The 18844-nt window shown below is 38.7% G+C and overlaps 1 protein-coding gene across 1 annotated transcript in view; it reads right to left on the reverse strand.

The window, feature by feature from the left end:
• Nucleotides 1-1017: 1017 nt before the first annotated feature.
• Nucleotides 1018-18844, reverse strand: part of SERP2 (stress associated endoplasmic reticulum protein family member 2) — a 69068-nt gene continuing 51241 nt past the window's right edge. The window contains exon 3 of the mRNA XM_029601726.1: nucleotides 1018-1418. Within this exon, the coding sequence (XP_029457586.1) occupies nucleotides 1378-1418 (41 nt within the window). The 3' untranslated portion in view covers nucleotides 1018-1377. The remainder of the gene's footprint in view (nucleotides 1419-18844) is intronic.

Here is an 18844-nt window from a genome sequence, read left to right on the forward strand (position 1 = left end):
TGCAACAAAAAGCTCCAATGAGAAACATGAAAATAAAAATGCTTTTAAAAATTAAACATGAAAAAACACAATTTTTTCCCAGTATGATATAATTGATGCTGAATTTTTAATAGAGAATAATGCTAATGCTTTGATTCTCTACACCAATTTTTCATAATTCATCCCCAGGGGCCTTGACAGTGGTCACAGCATAATTGTCAAAATAATATCACTGCACAACTTAATCCAGGTTCCAAAAAAAGCAAATAAGCTGGTGCCTAGTCTTGAACTCATCCTTTGTTTTACTGTGTGAAATGGAGGCGTATCCTACTGCTTACAGCAGCAAGCTGAAAGCTTAAGTTTAAACACTACACTACTTCTGGCACTGACACTCTGTGATCTTTGCCTCAGGCACCTTCAGTGCAGGTTTGGAAAAGTGAGCAATTTAATCCACTAGTTACATAGCAGATTGGTCTACTATAATTTGGTCTGGGTATTTAGCATGGATGTCATGAACATTGCAAATGGAAGCATGCTGTTTTAGCCCAATCTTCTATCCACACAAACAGCGGATACAAAAGTACGCTCATCCTTTATACTTGTACGTGTTGCACTATAAAATTAGCTGAAAAGTCTGCATGCTAAAAGTGCACACATACTTTTCAACTAATCGGCCCACTGAAAATTGGCCACACAATGGCTTATGTTTTATCTAAACTTGTACAGCTATTGATTCTGAATATCAATATATGAAATACATTGATAAATCAATTGCACGTTTTGTTTTCATTTCTGTTCCCATTAAAGAGAATTGCCTTGTAATTAGTAAGATTATATAAGAAAAGTAAAAAAGCAATATCAATTCTTCTCACTTTACCCCAATCCTATCAGTTAATTTTATTTTTGTGTAAAAAGCTTTTTCAAACTGATTACTATAAATATGAGCGTGCAATATATATACAGCATAAAAGGATAATATTAAGGCAAAATATATTTTTATATATTCATTTTAACATTTATAGTAATCAACAAAATTAACAGTATTTACCATATTTATTTGTAAAGCAAGCTACTAGCATACAGCAGAAATGTATATATATATGATGCATGAATCATCACTCAACACCTATACATTTGGTAAGTAAATAAGAGTTTAAACAAACACCTAGGACTGGTGCAGTCAACCAATGTGGTTAAGCTATTAAGTCAATAGAAAAGCCAGAAGTCTTTTTCTGTTGTGGCAGTTAAGACATGAATGCATCCCAATGTAGAAAGATAATTGAGCCTGACATCCATAATGAAATGCACAGGCAGTGCAAGGATGTTTGTGCTGGGTTACAATTCTATCTGGTCCGTAGGAAAAAAACAAAACAGAAATGTTGCAATCTGTGTAGCTTCTCACATGCCCATCCTGATGCTCTGGATGATTTGAAAGATGGCTGAAACAGAAAAGAGAGGTTAGTCAACCACTGGTAAGCAAGATAAATACAACATGAAACTCCAGAACATACATTATAGAGCAAATAGTCAAATAAGAGGTGGTTGAATCAACAGCTCTCATCTAATGTTCAAGTGTACAGGGAGAGGGAGGAAAAGCTTGTTCCTGTTTCAGAAAAATGTGTTTTACAGTATTTATTAAACATAGAACATCTGTGTGTAAGCAATCGTGTTTCCAAAGAATTAAACATTCACCAGTTGTAAAGGTCTACTTTTAGAAATATTCATTAGTTTTGATAAAACTGTTTACAATAACTTTTTTCAAACTAAGGGCACGCTTTACTAAGGCTTTTCTCCCATTCTGTGTCTATGGGAAAATGCTTAGTAAATGAGGCCCTAAAATAGGCCAATAACAAAGAACTTTCTTCCACATATAAATAATTAGTCTTACTCGTAGAGCATAGATCTGATCGGCTCAGGGCCCCCAAAAGCACACAGATGTCTGAAATCTAAAATCTTTGATATTCTGTGTACAATTAAATTGTGCTCAAATATATTCATTCCAACCTGCCAAAAAAAAAGATTTTGCTCTAAGTCAGCTCCAGAACGTATAATATGATATGAAGGAGAGGGTGAAACATATAAAGGGAAAGGGAACAGACTCAATGCAGATGAGGTCTTAAGTACAGCCCAGCCCTTCCCTGAAAAAGAAATAATGTACTACTTTTATACCAACGAAGTTCATTTCTCTATCCACTTTGATTTTTCTATATATTTGGTCTTTGCAATGATGGCAAGAAAAAGTCTGGACCCTAAAGCATTACATGAGATACAGGCTAGAAGGAAAAGGTCTACGCCATGGTGGGATTTGTTAAACATCCAAATTATTCCTTAAGAGAGAACAGTATCTGAAATAATCTTTCAAAATAGACTCCCCACCTCCACCAGGTAGCACACATCATGGCACTTCAACCACACACATGCACAATTTAATTCCTAAACAAAGCTTGACAAGCCAGGTGATATCAGCTTAAACCTTGGCTCTATTCTCTGTTAATCAGAAAGAGTGAGCTAAAATAACAGTGAAGGTTAAGTAATGACTGGATCATTTAGATGCCAGTTTTACTTGTCATGTCAAGGCAATTAATCCAAGTTTCAAGGTCCTTGGAACTTCCTAGACTACAGTAATGAAGTCTGTGGGATTGCAGCTTGATCCATTGATTTGACTTAGTTTGTTCTTGGCTTTCTGTCTTTCACTTTCTGATTTTCCATCCTCTACAGACAACTAACAACACAGTGGATCTTTAACCTTTAGAGGCTTTGCAAAAAAAAAAAGATAGAAAAATAGTCTGTTCTTCAGTATTCATTCTTTACTAACTAGAACATGAAAAGCCTGACACTGAATGCTAGTCTTCTAGTACATTATATTTTATTGATGTTAGTTTTAACATGGATAACAAACAATTATTACACAGGGAGGAATACAAATGTTGAAATAACACTACCATGCCATAAGCTGATTTAAAGAATTTTTTAAAATAAAATAGCATAACTGTGAGGGGACAGTAGTTTTCAATGACCTATATTCTCAGCTCATCAGCATTTTTGCATTAGGCAACATATAGCCATGTACCTTTGAAGAAACATTCCCAGATTGTTTGCATCCTTATCATTTAGCTTGATCATACAACTAGTTCTTTCCAATTTCCCATCTTAATATGTCATATATATCCTTTTCCATCGATAAGTAGGGCTGAATTAGTAGTGAAGTGGAGGCGACATCATCCAATCGTACCGAACAGACCTCTCTCTACAACCTAGTAGAGCTTTTGCAATAATTCCCACTCGGGCATTGTCTCAAAAGCCACTTCAGTCTACCTTTATCTTTGTCACATTTTTTCTAATAATCTATACTTTTTTCTTTCTAAAAGTTGCCTTACTACTTCAGCAGCCCCATAAACAGCACTTTTCAGTGCTACCTAGGAAAAAAGAGAAGAAGAAAAAAGATTTCTTCCTCACAGTCGGGCCGATACAGTACAGTGCACTCCGTCGCACTGTTAACCCTCGATTGGACACGCGTTTGATGCGCTAGCGTTACCCCTTATTCAGTAAGGGGTAACGTCCAACCCCCCCCCCAAACCTAATAGCGCCCGCAACATGCAAATGCATGTTGATGGCCCTATTAGGTATTCCCGCGTGATTCAGAAAGGAAAATGTGCAGCCAAGCCGCACATTTTACTTTCAGAAATTAGCGCCTACCCAAAGGTAGGCACTAATTTCTTCGGGCACCAGGAAAGTGCACAGAAAAGCAGTAAAAACTGCTTTTCTGTGCACCCTCCGATTTAATATCATGGCGATATTAAGTTGGAGCTCCCGAAAGTTACCAAAAGTAAAAAAAAAAAAAAAAAATTTGAAGTCGGCCCGCGGGTCGAAAACCGGACGCTCATTTTGCTGGCGTCCGGTTTCCGAACCCGTGGCTGTCAGCGGGCTCGAGAACCGACGCCGGCAAAATTGAGCGTCGGCTGTCAAACCCACTGACAGCCGCTGCTTCGGTCCAAAAGGAGGCGCTAGGGATGCGCTAGTGTTCCTAGTGCCTCCTTTTACCTGTTTTTACCGCCGGGCCTAATTTGCATACTGAATCGCGCGCACAGGAGAGCGGGCATTCGCCCGCTTTCCCCTGGACTTTACAGGAAAGAAGCAGCTCACAGTATGTGGTTTTAAGAACTGTATTTGTGGCAGAAAAATGTTCCATTATAGATAGACATAAGCTTTGTTATATTTGCCTGGGTCATGACCACAGCCAAGCTAGTTGTAACTGTGGACTGATGTCCTGGTGTACACAAAAAGCAAAGGCATACAAAATGGAGGAACTGCAAAAGGTTCAGAAAAGCCGTAGTTGGTCCTCCTTCCGAAGCGCAATTTCATCTGCCTCACTGGGAAGGATGTTGAGCAAGAGCTCCTCCAAAATATCTCCCCCACCAGGCTGAATCCTTGGGGTTGAGTAGACATAGCTGACATACATTAAAAAAAAAAGGCACCGGTCCATAGATCACTCAAAGCACTCTGCCTCACAAAAGAATAGACACTTGAGTACATTGGTGCTATTTACTCATAGACTACTGTCGGCACCATCAAAACAAAAATCTCCGGCATCGTCAATGCATAAATCAGCTACACATCTTTCCTCGATGCCTTTACATTCAGAAACATTGACACTGGACTGCAACTCTTCCTACACAACTATACATGGGACACGAGTTAATTTATGGGATCAGAGGGAGACACAATGCTTCTCCCTTCAACAGTCACCAGAATGGTCTCGCCAAGAAAATTACTAGGCCAAGAACTGCATCTAGAAACATCAGAACTCATTTGCTCTCTAGTAACTCTATTTCCAACTGACCTCCATCTCTAATTTTAGAACCTGGAAGATATTCCAGTCTTAGTTTCAGATGAGGATATTATACCACCACAGCACAGTGGAGTTTGAAACATGGATCACTCATTGTGATCTCTGGAGTCCTCTCCCGGGGGATGCTGGGAGCAGTATGCAGATGAGCCTTCCAGTCCTCTTCTACTGCAAAGAGTGCGAGGCCTCTGGAAGCTAGGGCTGTGGAGTTCCAAACCTGGTTTGCTTGCTGTGACCTCTGGAGTCCTCTCCCGGGGGATGCTGGGCACAGTATACAGATGAGCCTTCCGGTCTTCTTCTGCCAAAGTAGAAGAGCTTTGCAATACTGCAACATAGAGCTCTGTTCAAACAGTCATTAGTTACTATTACCTTGATATGGATTTTTGTTGGGATTCTAGGTTTATACTGTCTGGCTTACAAGGCCTTTTTGTAGAATACAGCCTAAATTCCTTCTTCCTGGTGCTTATTTCTGTTGCTTTCCATGGTTATTCTTGGTTCCATGATTTATAGTTCCAGAAATTATTTTTAAAAATAATAAAATAGATTTTCTCAATAAAATTTTTCTAGTGTTCCAAGTGTTGACTTTGTTCATCATGTTTTTCCACTTTTCATTTGATGATAAGCTGTTAGAAGGTACTATCATTTGTATGAACTGTTTGGTTTTTTTGCTATCAGGTAAAGTGTAATTATGATAGAAGCTCCCTGATAGCAGGAGAATAATGATCCATACAACCTACCCTCCTTCCTTTTACCCTAATTAAAATAGTTACTCAGCTAGGCTGTAAAGTCAGCTGAAGAACATCAAGTCTAGTGGCACATGGTAAGCCTAAAGTGTATGTTCACAACTTTCCTAGAAAGCTCAGAATAAGCTTTCCAATCAATGTACAAGACATGGTCACCTGACCTATTTATGTGGATCAATGTTCTGATGATGGAGAATAAGTTACAGGTAAGCAATTAACACTTTCCAGTTCATCAGGGTAGAAGAAAGCAACTTGAGTGCAAATGCACAAAACTGAACTAATGAGATTTTTTGCTGCAATCTATATTTGCACTGATTAACCAATTTGGTGAGTCTGGCGGTATGAAAATACTTGAACCCTCTTGTTCTTTAAAGTTGCGTGGGAAGAAGAAAGCTGGCCAGACTAAAGATTGTTTTCTCTTGGATGTGCAAAAATGTTAGAAATTACCCAAGGGATTGTACATGTAAAAGTATATGCAAAAATGATTTCACACATTTTTATGCATACTAGAAAGAAGCTTTCTGAAGGTGGAGGGGTGTGGAGAAACCATTTACGCTCATACTTTTGATTTTTGAAAGTATGTGCATAGTATACTTTACATCTGGTAAGTTACAGGTGTGTGTGTGTGTGAATGCTGCCAGGGTTCTGCACACACCCTCTAATTTTTAAGCTGATTTATGCACAAAGTCAATTTTGAAAATTTATGCTAAACGTTTGTGTGTATTTTCTACACTCAGAATTTAGCCCAACACAGACTGTTCTAAAATTACCTTGTTAAACTCAAGTTGCTGTACTGATATTGCAATGTGATGGTGTAGTGACAGCCCCTTATTCTTTAACCATCAAAAATACTCTTTTAATGGTAGCATCCCATCCCATGCTTAAGTAACTGGATTGATTCCAATATGACCTTTCTAATGCAGACTGAATCTGTAGTAAGAGCTGGATTTTTTAAATAACATATTTTGCAGTTTAAATCCTCTCCTAGGCTAATCAGAGCTTCATTCAGTGATCCAAGTTTTAAGAACATAAGAAATTGCCGTACTGGGTCAGACCAAGGGTCCATCAAGCCCAGCATCCTGTTTCCAACAGTGGCCAGTCTAGACTACCAGTCCTGGCAAGTACCCAAACACTAAGTAGATCTCATGCTACTGATGACAGTAATAGCAGTGGCTATTCCCTAAGCCAACCTGATTAATGGTTAATGGACTATTCCAAGAACTTATCCAAACCTTTTTTAAACCCACCTATACTAACTGCACTAACCACATCCTCTGGCAACAAATTCCAGAGCTTAATTGTGTGTTGAGTGAAAAAGAAATTTCTCACATTTGTTTTAAATTTGCTACTTGCTAACGTCATGGAGGGCCCCCTAGTCCTTCTATTATCCAAAAGAGAAAATAACCAATTCACATTTACACATTCTAGACCTCTCAAAATTTTAGAAACCTCTATCATATCCCCCTCAGCTGTCTCTTCTCCAAGCTGAAAAGCCCTAACCTCTTTAGCTTTTCCTCAGAGGGGAGCTGTTCCATCCCCTTTATCATTTTGGTCACCCTTCTCTGTGCCTTCTCCAGTGCAACTATATCTTTGAGATGTCTCAACCAGAACTGTACACAGTACTCAAGGTGCGGTCTCATGGAGTGATACAGAGGCATTATGACATTTTCCATTTTATTCACTATTCCCTTCCTAATAATTTCTAACATTGTTTGCTTTTTTGAATGCCGCAGCACACTGAGCAGACGATTTCAATGTATTATCCACTATGACGCCTAGATCTTTTTCTGGGTGGTAGCTCCTAATATGGAACCTAACAGTGTAACTACAGCATAGGTTATTTTCCCTGTATGCAACACCTTGCACTTGTTCACATTAAATTTCATCTGCCAATTGGATGCCCAATCTAACAGTCTTGCAAGGTCCTCCTGCAATTTATTACAATCCACTTATGAATTAATAATTTTGTATCATCTGCAAATCTGATTACCTCACTCTTCATATTCCTTTCTAGATCATTTGTAAATATATTGAAAAGCACTGGTCCAAGTACAGATTCGTGAGGCACTCCACTGTTTACCCTTTTCCACTGTTTCCTATCTTTTAACCAGTTTGTAATCCACAAAAGGACATCGCCTCCTATACCATGACTTTTTTATTTTCTTAGAAGCGTCTCATTAGGGACTTTGTCAAATGCCTTCTGAAAATCCAAATACACTACATCTACCGGTTCACCTTTATCCACATGTTTATTAAGCCCTTCAAAAAAATGAAACAGATTTGTGAGGCAAGACTTGCCTTGGGTAAATCCATGCTGACTGTGTTCCATTAAACCATGTCTTTTTTTTTAAACTCTTTATGGATTTTTAATTTTACAAACAACATAGGCCTGGAGTTATCAAAATGCGATAAGTATCGCATGTGATAGCAAAAGGGGCGTGTTTTATGCTAATAAACAGTTTATCGCAATTTGTGCTAACTAGCTATCCGAAGAGCTACGTTAGCAGAATCTGCGATAAGTGCCCGACCTGTTGTATTTCCTGCAGTCACGCACTGGGGTGGGGAGCGAGAGAGAGAGAGACTAGCCATAGTGTCCTCTCCCTAGATAGGTATTTGTATCCCTATGGTAGGCCCACCTAGTAACTCAAGGTGAGGTTTAGGTATTAGTGTAGGGGGTTAGGGGCCACTTTGACATTCAATGTTAGACGTACGAACAGAACAGTGGTCTCTCGTGATCCTTGGTGTGAGGACACTCACCCAAAGATCAGATTTGGGCAATGTTCTCTCAGCCTAGCTTGATGGGCTCTCTCAACCTAGGCTGAGAAAACATTGCCCAAATCTGATCTTTGGGTGAGTGTCCTCACTCCAAGGGTCATCAAATGTTCACGACCATAGGGATACAAATATCTATCTAGGGAGAGGACACTATGGCTAGTCTCTCTCTCTCTCTTTCTCAGCTGTAACTCAAACAGGCCTTTCAGGAGACATCGCAAAATGCGATAAACCCGTAACGCAAGCTATCGCATGGCTTAACGCTATTCAAAAAGGTGTAGTTAACATCGGCATTAAGTCTGAGCAATAGCATTTTGCAGATTGGCAAACCCAGCCCACTCCCCACCCCTAACCCCTCCTCTTTTTCAAATTTTCATCGCACCATACGATATGGTGCTATCGCATGCGTTAAAGACGTTTTCGCATGCGTTAATGGGGCTTTTCGCATGTGATAAGCCCTTAACGCACGTGAAAATGCCTTAGCGCATTTTGATAAATGACCCCCATAGTTTGTTACAGAAATCAGTGGATAATCACAATCAATGTCAGCAAAATCGAAATAAAATCAAGGTCTAATATCTAATCCACTTCCCAGCAAAATACAATTAGAAATGAGGGGAGGAGAATGGATTTTACAGGGAGAATTTAGAAGAGAGAAAAAAAAAAAGGAAGAAAGAAAAAGTACAGCACAGTCATCTAGCGCTTATTTTTCATGTGCTTATCGGGGAAGAAGTGGTAGGTTTCTTTGACTCCACAAATAACTTTAACTGTTCAGGAGAGAAAAAAAAATAAAACATTCACACCCTTTTCTCCATTACACAATTTACAAGGAAAACGAAGTAAAACAGAAAAACTTAAAGCAACAAGGTCTTGGCAGAGGGTTAAAAACCCTCTTCGTGGAATTTGGGTAATTGAAGCTAAATCAGAAAAACGTTTTACAGGTAAATCAAAATAACTAACAGGATACTTCCTGAAGTAACTTTTCATTACAACATTTAAATCTAAAGAGGAGATGAAAGAAACCAATAACGTTCCTCTATCTAGAACTTCCATTGCTGAATTATCTAGAAAATTAGATAGATCATTTTGAAATTGAACATTTGCAACCATTCTAGAGGTTCTGGATTTTGGAAGAAAAAAGCAAATATTTATAGAAGATAAATTTTCACTTGAAAACCCCAGAGTTGCTTGCAGAAATTTCTTTAAAGTTGTAAACAGAATTTCCCCAACCACTCTTGGGAAATTAAGAAAACGCAAGTTAAGATGTCTGCAATTGTTCTCCAAATGTTCTATACATCTTGCAAGAACTTCTCGATCTTTAACTGTGGCAGCTTTGAATTCTTGAGTTTTCTTTTCATTTTCTTCTATACCAGATAATTTAGTTGACAACAAATTAACCTGCGATTGTATTTCCAAAAACTTTTCTTGGCATTTAGAGACATAATGATCTAACAAAACCATGTCTTTCTATATGCTCTGATATTCATCTTTAGAATAGTTAACACTATTTTTCCTAGCACAGAAGTCAGGCTCTCACTGGTCTATAGTTTCCCGGATCAACCCTGAAGCCCTTTTTAAATATTGGGGTTACATTGGCCAATCTCTATTCTTCAGGTACAATGGATGATTTTAATGATAGGTTACAAATTTTAACTAACAGATCTGAAATGTCATTTTTGAGTTCCTTCAGAACCCTGTGGTGCATACCATAAGAATATAAGAAAATGCCATACTGGGTCAGACCAAGGGTCCATCAAGCCCAGCATCCTGTTTCCAACAGGCCATAAGAACCTGGCAAGTACCCAAAAACTAAGTCTATTCCATGTTACCATTGCTAATGGCAGTGGCTATTCTTTAAGTGAACTTAATAGCAGGTAATGGACTTCTCCTCCAAGAACTTATCCAATCCCTTTTTAAACACAGCTATACTAACTGCACTAACCACATCCTCTGGCAACAAATTCCAAAGTTTAATTGTGCGTTGAGTAAAAAAGAACTTTCTCCGATTAGTTTTAAATGTGCCCCATGCTAACTTCATGGAGTGCCCCCTAGTCTTTCTACTATCCGAAAGAGTAAATAACTGATTCACATCTACCCGTTCTAGACCTCTCATGATTTTAAACACCTCTATTATATCCCCCCTCAGTCGTCTCTTCTCCAAGCTGAAAAGTCCTAACCTCTTTAGTCTTTCCTCATTGGGGAGCTGTTCCATTCCCCTTATCATTTTGGTAGCCCTTCTCTGTACCTTCTCCATCGCAATTATATCTTTTTTGAGATGCGACGACCAGAATTGTACACAGTATTCAAGGTGAGGTCTCACCATGGAGCGATACAGAGGCATTATGACATTTTCCGTTTTATTCACCATTCCCTTTCTAATAATTCCCAACATTCTGTTTGCTTTTTTGACTGCCGCAGCACACTGTACCGACGATTTCAGTGTGTTATCTACTATGACACCTAGATCTCTTTCTTGGGTTGTAGCACCTAATATGGAACCCAACATTGTGTAATTATAGCATGGGTTATTTTTCCCTATATGCATCACCTTGCACTTATCCACATTAAATTTCATCTGCCATTTGGATGCCCAATTTTCCAGTCTCACAAGGTCTTCCTGCAATTTATCACAATCTGCTTGTGATTTAACTACTCTGAACAATTTTGTGTCATCTGCAAATTTGATTATCTCACTCGTTGTATTTCTTTCCAGATCATTTATAAATATATTGAAAAGTAAGGGTCCCAATACAGATCCCTGAGGCACTCCACTGTCCACTCCCTTCCACTGAGAAAATTGCCCATTTAATCCTACTCTCTGTTTCCTGTCTTTTAGCCAGTTAGCCATCCGGTCCAGGTGATTTGCTACTCTTTAGTTGGTCAATCTGGCCTACTACAACTTTCAGTAGTAGGCCAGTGATTTGGTCCAGTTCATATAACTCATCACCCTTGAAAACCATCTCTGGAACTGGTATCTCCCCAACATCCTCATTAGTAAACACAGAAGCAAATAATTCATTTAGTCTTTCTGCAATGGCCTTATCTTCCCTAAGAGCCCCTTTAACCTCTTGGTCATCTAACGGTCCAACTGACTCCCTCACTGGTTTCCTACTTCAGATATATTTTAAAAAGTTTTTATTATAAGTTTTTGCCTCTACGGCCAACTTCATTTCAAATTTTCTATTAGCCTGCTTTATCAATGTTTTACACTTAACAATGCTTGTGCTTTTTCCTATTTTCTTCAGATGGATCCTTCTTTCAGTTTTTGAAGGATTTTTTTTAAAGCTAAAATAGCCTCTTTCACCTCATCTTTTAACCATGCCAGTAATCGTTTTGCCTTCCTTCCACCTTTCTTAATGCATAGAATACATCTGGACTGCGTTTCTAAGATTGTATTTTTAAACAATGTGCATGCCTATTGTACATTTTTAACCTTTGCAGCTGCACCTTTCAATTTCTTTTAAACTATTTTCCTCATTTTATCAACGTTTTCCTTTTCAAAATTGTGTTAGAGCTGTAGCTTTACATATTGTCCCCCTTCTAGTCATTAGTTCAAATTTTATCATGTTATGATCACTATTACCTCCCTCACCAAATCCTGCATTCCACTAAGAATAGCTCCCTCTCTCGTTGGTTCCATGAAGCAGTCATTTATTCCATCCAGGAACTTTGTCTCTAGCATGTCCTGATGTTACATTTACCCAGTCAACATTGGGATAATTGAAATTTCCGATTATTACTGCACTGCCAAATTGGTTTGCTTCCCTGATTTCTTAGAATTTCATCATCTGTCTGATTATTTTGTCCAGGTCGACTATAGTATACTCCTATCACTATACTCTTTCCCAACACACATGGGATTTCGACCCAGATAGTCTACTGAGCTTGTATGATCTTTATCCTGTTGGACTCTATATCCTCCTAGACATAAAGTGCCACATCCCCACCAAGTTGATCCTTCCTATCATTGCAATATAATTTGTACCCTGATATAGCACCATCCCACTGGTTATCCTCCTTCCACCAGGTCTCTGAGATGTCAGTTATGTCTATCTCATCATTCATTCTCCTATGTTACTTCTTAGACTTCAGGCATTGGCATACAGACATTTAAAAGTGTGTTTTTGTTTGTATTAACAATCTGCTTTTCAGTTGATAGGGATAATGTGGAATTCTTTAGCTCAGGTGATTCTTTACTTATAGGCACATAGACTACTTTTGCTTTTATTGGAACCTCTCTGTTGGAATGCCCTAACTCTTCTATTTCATTAGTATCCTTCAAAGATACATTTCTCCGAACAATGTACTGCTGAGTGACTATCTGCTTTCCCTCTTGTTCTAATTTAAAAGCTACTCTATCTCCTTTTTAAAAGTTAGCACCAGCAGCCTGGTTCCACTCTTTTGGATTACTGTAACTCTGTGTATACAGACCTTCCAGTCTCTGCTTTAAGGGCATTGCAATTATTGCATAATTCTGCTGCTTGTTTAATCTCTGGGTGAAGCATCAGAGACCGCATAATATTGATCTTTTTTGAACTACACTCGTTCCTAATATAAAAGAGCAATACTGGTACACAGACTGTTGAGTCTAGAATCTTTTCTCAGGGTAAACGCAATGCTCCATGTTTATAACTCCACCTGTGCATTGTGCTCCTCCCAATGAGGATTATTGGGCATTCCATCAGAAAGTATGGCATGCCTGGCCGAGACCAGAGAGAAGGCTTTTTCTGTGACTGCCCTGATACCCTGGAGCTCCCTACCTGAAAGCCTATATCTAATGACTTGTGTTAAACCTCCTTTCTCTTCCAACGGGCTTTCTTGTGAGATGATAGAAACAAATAGGCAAAGATAGCAAAACTATTTGGTCAAACTGAAATTATTTTTTTTTATTATATAATCTATGTTTTAGAATTTGTTTTGATTTTATTATGTATGTAAATTGTGTACATTGCCTAGAGCCTGGCCCCAGACGACTAATAAATAGGTCTAGGGATTCTTGCACCAAACTTTGTTCTTTTAATATACCAGCATTTCTTGACAGCATAATTTTGATTATGAAGCAAAATCTCAGAACTTTGGAATATAAATTTTGGTCCCCAACCTAAGTGTTCCTTGGAAGTGAATGAAGAAAGTTTTCTGTTCTGAATCCTTGCAGAGGTTTCATGGGCTTGTAGAAAGAAGGAACCTGTGGGACCTTTAATAAAGGCTTCATTATAGATTTTAGAGATGGCAGAGTTTGTAAATCTATTTTTTTTAAATCATAGTTTCATGTGACCACTTTTTCTTTTTGAGTGATAATTTCTTTGTCATCATCACGAATGGTATTATACTCATCAAGGCTGCTTCAATAAAGTGGGATCTACTGTATATTTATTCTGTTAGTATCCTTGAGCAAAGAAGTCTATGACTTAAAACTTGCTTGCCTTCAATTACATGTGGGATTTTAGCTGATTTTCCTTTATTTTGGATAACCAGGGCAATAATATCAGTACAACTGAATAAATCCAGTATTGTAATCATTCATTTAGGAGCAGCTAGTCCCAGAACAGACAAAGGGTGGTGGCTATTTAATATCAAGTTCTCAGTGAAACCTAGGATCTGGTCGGTAACTTGGGTGGAGCCTCTTGGCAATATGATCATAGCACAATGAAATCTGACAATCACTGGAGAGAGAATAGTAAATAAAACTACTATAGTGTTTAACTTTAAAAAAGGGAGATGATGATTAAATGAGGAAACTAGTTGGAAAGACACCAAATAGAGCAGTTATTGCATGAGGAATGAAGACTGTTTAAAAGTATCATCTTGGAAGCCCAGATGAAATATATTTCACAAATTAAAAATGGTCAACAGAAGAAGAAATGGTTTTCCAGCATTGCAGATGGTGCTGCAAAAGAGGTTACTAAAGCTAAAAAGGCATCCTTTAAAAAAAATGGAAAGCAGGACCTAATGAGGAAAACAGAGAAGCGCATAAGCACTGACAAATTGGATGTAAAACGTTAATAAGGCAGGCTAAGAGAGATTTTGGGGAAATTTGCCATAGAGGCATAAATTACTAATAAAACTCTGAAGTACATCAAAAAACAAGAAACTGGGAAGATGTCAATTGGGCCATTAGATAACTGCGATGGGGGTGTAAAGGAAAGGCATGCTCAGGCAACACAAGGCCACAGCAAAAAACTAAATGAATTTGCTTCAGTCTTCACTTAAGAATAGAGCATCTGGGTTTCCTGCGGCAGACTTTTCAAGATTCTATGGCAAGAGTTAGCAAAATCTGTGACAATTATCTAGCAAATTTGATTAATTTTGGATAAAGTTCCACATCTCTCACTATGCAAAAACATTTATTTTTTATTGAAAACTTAAATAGTTTAAAAACTTTGTGAAGCTATATACAAATACAAAATGTAATAAAAGCCAACTTTTTATCATTTGTCATGATGTTAATTACACAGACAAATATGTGCATAAATATTGCATATTGGTAACAGACATAAAAACAGGTTGAATTAGCACACGTTTGAAACTTGTGAGCAGTAGTGCCAATTGTCAAGGCTTCTGTGAAGTGAAACTAATGCCCTCTTTGCCAGCTGTGGGGACACCAGGCTTTCAAACCACATCCAGAGATGTTTGTAGCTGGTGTATGGCTGGCCACATATGCAGGTGCTAGAACCTTTATACATATGTGAAATTTTCTAAACCAGGGGTCCTCAGATTTTTTAACCAAAGGGCAAAATGTGACATTTCAAATCACTGAGAGAGCTAGGGAAAGAGGGTGTCTCCCTTGGAACTTTGTTGAGGGTGGAAAAGGGGGTGAGAGGCGGGCAATCCCCCTTGAAGCCTGGCCCTTTCTGTGATTTCAAATGCTGTGGAAGGGGGATGACAGAGGTAGGGTTCCCAAAGAGCTAGGGCAGTAAAAAAATATTTCTAGTAAGTCTGCAATCCTGCCACAACTTGGGGAACTGTACACCTGCATCCCCTGGGAAAATAGGGGGAAGTGAATGGCAGGGTGGTGTTTGTGGCACACTCTCTCCCATACACTCTTGTATGGAAGAGAGTGTATGGGAGAGAGTGTGCCACGCCTCTTTCACACCATCCCCTCCACTCACACTCCCTCTCTCCTCCTTTTCCCTCTTCCCCCTCCCCACTTACACATCCTTCCTCCTACCATGGCATCCCTCACACACCCTTCTCTTCCTCTCATGTCATTTCCCTCCTCTCACCCACACTTTCTTCCTCTCATGCTCACCTGCCTCACACTTCTAGCAACCTCTTCTCCTCACAAACACTGCCTCCTCCTCACCCACATTCCATTCCCTTAGGCTCCCATCTCCTTCCCCTCACTTGCCACAGCTTCCTTTTTTATTGGTGGGCAGTGGGAATCCCACTAGCAAAAGGAACATAAGAACATGCCATACTGGGTCAGGCAAAAAGGGTCCATCAAGCCCAGCATCCTGTTTCCAACAGTAGCCAATCTAGGCCATAAGAACCTGGCAAATACCCAAAAACTGTCTATTCCATGTTATTGTTGCTAGTAATAGCAGTGGCTATTTTCTAAGTCAACTTAATTAATAGCAGGTAATGGACTTCTCCTCCAAGAACTTATCCAATCCTTTTTTAAACACAGCTACACTAACTGCAGCCTGCAGGCTGTCACCGTGCCAGACTTCTGCTGGCAGGGAGTGGGGACCCCATCAGAATTGCCACCCTAACTGTGGTGCTATGCCAGACATTTTACACATTTTTCAATAATACATAGTGACATATAAATACGTTTCTCAATCTTTATTAATGAAAAAAGTGTTAAAAATCCCAACCAATTTTCTTTTAAATATACCCCGGATCACCACATTTAAAAATTCACCAACATCATACTCTTTCACATCCCACTCATTCAACACATTCACACATCAATTTGTGCAAAAAATCTTTGAAATTCACATTAGATATACAACAAATGTCTCATATTCGTTTGATAAGCAGAAAGAGTCCAATTTCACCAAGATTCTTCTTCGTTCCCAGAACGTCAAATACTTCAATATATCTTTATCCTCTTGACATGTTTCGCCTTTCTTCAGGCTTCTTCAGGAGAGCTTTTATGAAGTCTCCTACTGCTTATGTCCTCAATTGTTATCCAAAGGAATAGTTTCTCTACAAACATTTTACAAATTTAATTAATATCTTAATTCAGAAAAATTTTTATTCTCAACATCTCTCAAATCTATTCTTAAACATTTCATCATTAGCTATATTACCTGAACGTCCCAGCTAATCTCTCTCGGACGAGCAGCAGATTTGAGAAATTTTACAACATGTCAGACACGGTCAGTGGTATACATAATACAGTGCCCATGTGGGCTTTTTTATGTAGGAAAGACATCGAGAGTGATCAGACTTCGCATACTTGAACATTGTAGTAGGATTAGAAATGAAGTGGAGACAGCGCCGCTTGTAAAACATTGGCGGGAGCATCAACATTTGGTAGAAGAGCTTCGTTTCTTTGTTTTACAGGAGATTTGTAGTAGACGTGGAGGCAATGTAAATAAAAAATTATTGCAAACAGAGCAGTGATGGATTTACACTTTGGGAACTATGTGGCCAAAGGGATTAAATGATAAAATCGATTGGGCGGCATGCCTTTAAAGTTTGAGTAGAGCGCTGTGGAAACAAACTACTGTGTTGATAGGTTTGAATTTGGCGGGTGACTGAGGGGTGGAGTTTGGAGAAATAGTCTGTTGTGATTGGTTCAATGGAATTTAAAGGGTTGGAGGAAATTGAAAGTTATACTTCCGTTGACTCACTCGGTCTTGACGTTGTCTGAAGGTTTGGTCATGGCGTTCTTTCGCTGTAATATGAAAAGGTAGGATTCTCTTATACAATCTATACATGTGTGAAATTCAATCTTTGGAGTTTTGAAAGTTTTATGTTTCCTGATTTACTTGACTTTAGGTGAAGTGAGATGTATTTAAATCTTTAAAAGATGATATGAAATAAGAGTCGGGGATATCTGCTGCTCGTCCGAGAGAGATTAGCTGGGACGTTCAGGTAATATAGCTAATGATGAAATGTTTAAGAATAGATTTGAGAGATGTTGAGAGTAAAAATTTTTCTGAATTAAGATATTAATTAAATTTGTAAAATGTTTGTAGAGAAACTATTCCTTTGGATAACAATTGAGGACATAAGCAGTAGGAGACTTCATAAAAGCTCTCCTGAAGAAGCCTGAAGAAAGGCGAAACATGTCAAGAGGATAAAGATATATTGAAGTATTTGACGTTCTGGGAACGAAGAAGAATCTTGGTGAAATTGGACTCTTTCTGCTTATCAAACGAATATGAGACATTTGTTGTATATCTAATGTGAATTTCAAAGATTTTTTGCACAAATTGATGTGTGAATGTGTTGAATGAGTGGGATGTGAAAGAGTATGATGTTGGTGAATTTTTAAATGTGGTGATCCGGGGTATATTTAAAAGAAAATTGGTTGGGATTTTTAACACTTTTTTCATTAATAAAGATTGAGAAACGTATTTATATGTCACTATGTATTATTGAATATTGTTGTTGTGTGATATATTAGATAAATTGCCACAAGTATTGTATCTTGTAGACATTTTACACAGGCAAAAGTTGGGAACCCTACCAGCATTCAAGCCTTTACTGTTGCAGCACATGAGCAAAAAAAATAAAAAATTAAACCTTGACTTTAAATGGATTTGGCTCCAGGCAGGGAAAGTTTGATGGACTAGAAAACGTTTCTCTGCAAGCTAGATGTAGCCCACAGGCTGTAGTTTGGGGACCCCCTGTTCAAAAGGGACATTTCTCCATCCAGGAATTATATCAAAATCATCTTTGGTTTGATTTAAGAAATCTTTAAGGGATCAAACATTCTGATTGCTTGTTCTGTCCACTCCAACCTCAACCCTCCCTTCCTAATCCCTTCAGGTCATGAGTGGGGGTCAACAGGAGGTGAGGGGTAGGATTAGGGAATAGTATTCTCTCCAGTGTCTGCTCCAGCCTCAGCCATTCCCTGCAGGCTGCCTAATGGGAGGGGCTGGAGCAGCAAACAGAGAAGCTGAGACTGAAGGCAGTCACAATGTAGCTTTCTTCAGATGATTGAATTAGGAAGTGGGAGAACTTCAGGTTTGTTGATTGTGTGGCAGATGGTAAAATTTGTTCTTATCTGATCATTTTCTTTCCTTGCGTCCTGCTAGACCAATCCTTACACTTGGGATTTCTCTGCTCCTCAGCTGCCAGAGACAGAGGGCACATCCCCTTCTTGATCTCCTCCTCGACTATAAAGGAGGAGTAGTCATAGGCTCTTGCCAGTAGCCTACTGTCAAAGCAAATGGACAAGGACCCCACTTCTCAGCACTTTCATATAAAAAAAAAAAATTATAAAATTGTCCCTCAAGATTATTCCCCATCTCAGGGGAGAGAGAAAAGATGGAGAGAGATAGAGAGATCCAGATTACATCTGGCATCTCCACTTGTGGTCCCTGTA

The sequence above is a fragment of the Rhinatrema bivittatum genome, chromosome 5 (genome assembly GCF_901001135.1).
Source record: "Rhinatrema bivittatum chromosome 5, aRhiBiv1.1, whole genome shotgun sequence".
Classification (NCBI taxonomy): Eukaryota; Metazoa; Chordata; class Amphibia; order Gymnophiona; family Rhinatrematidae; genus Rhinatrema; species Rhinatrema bivittatum.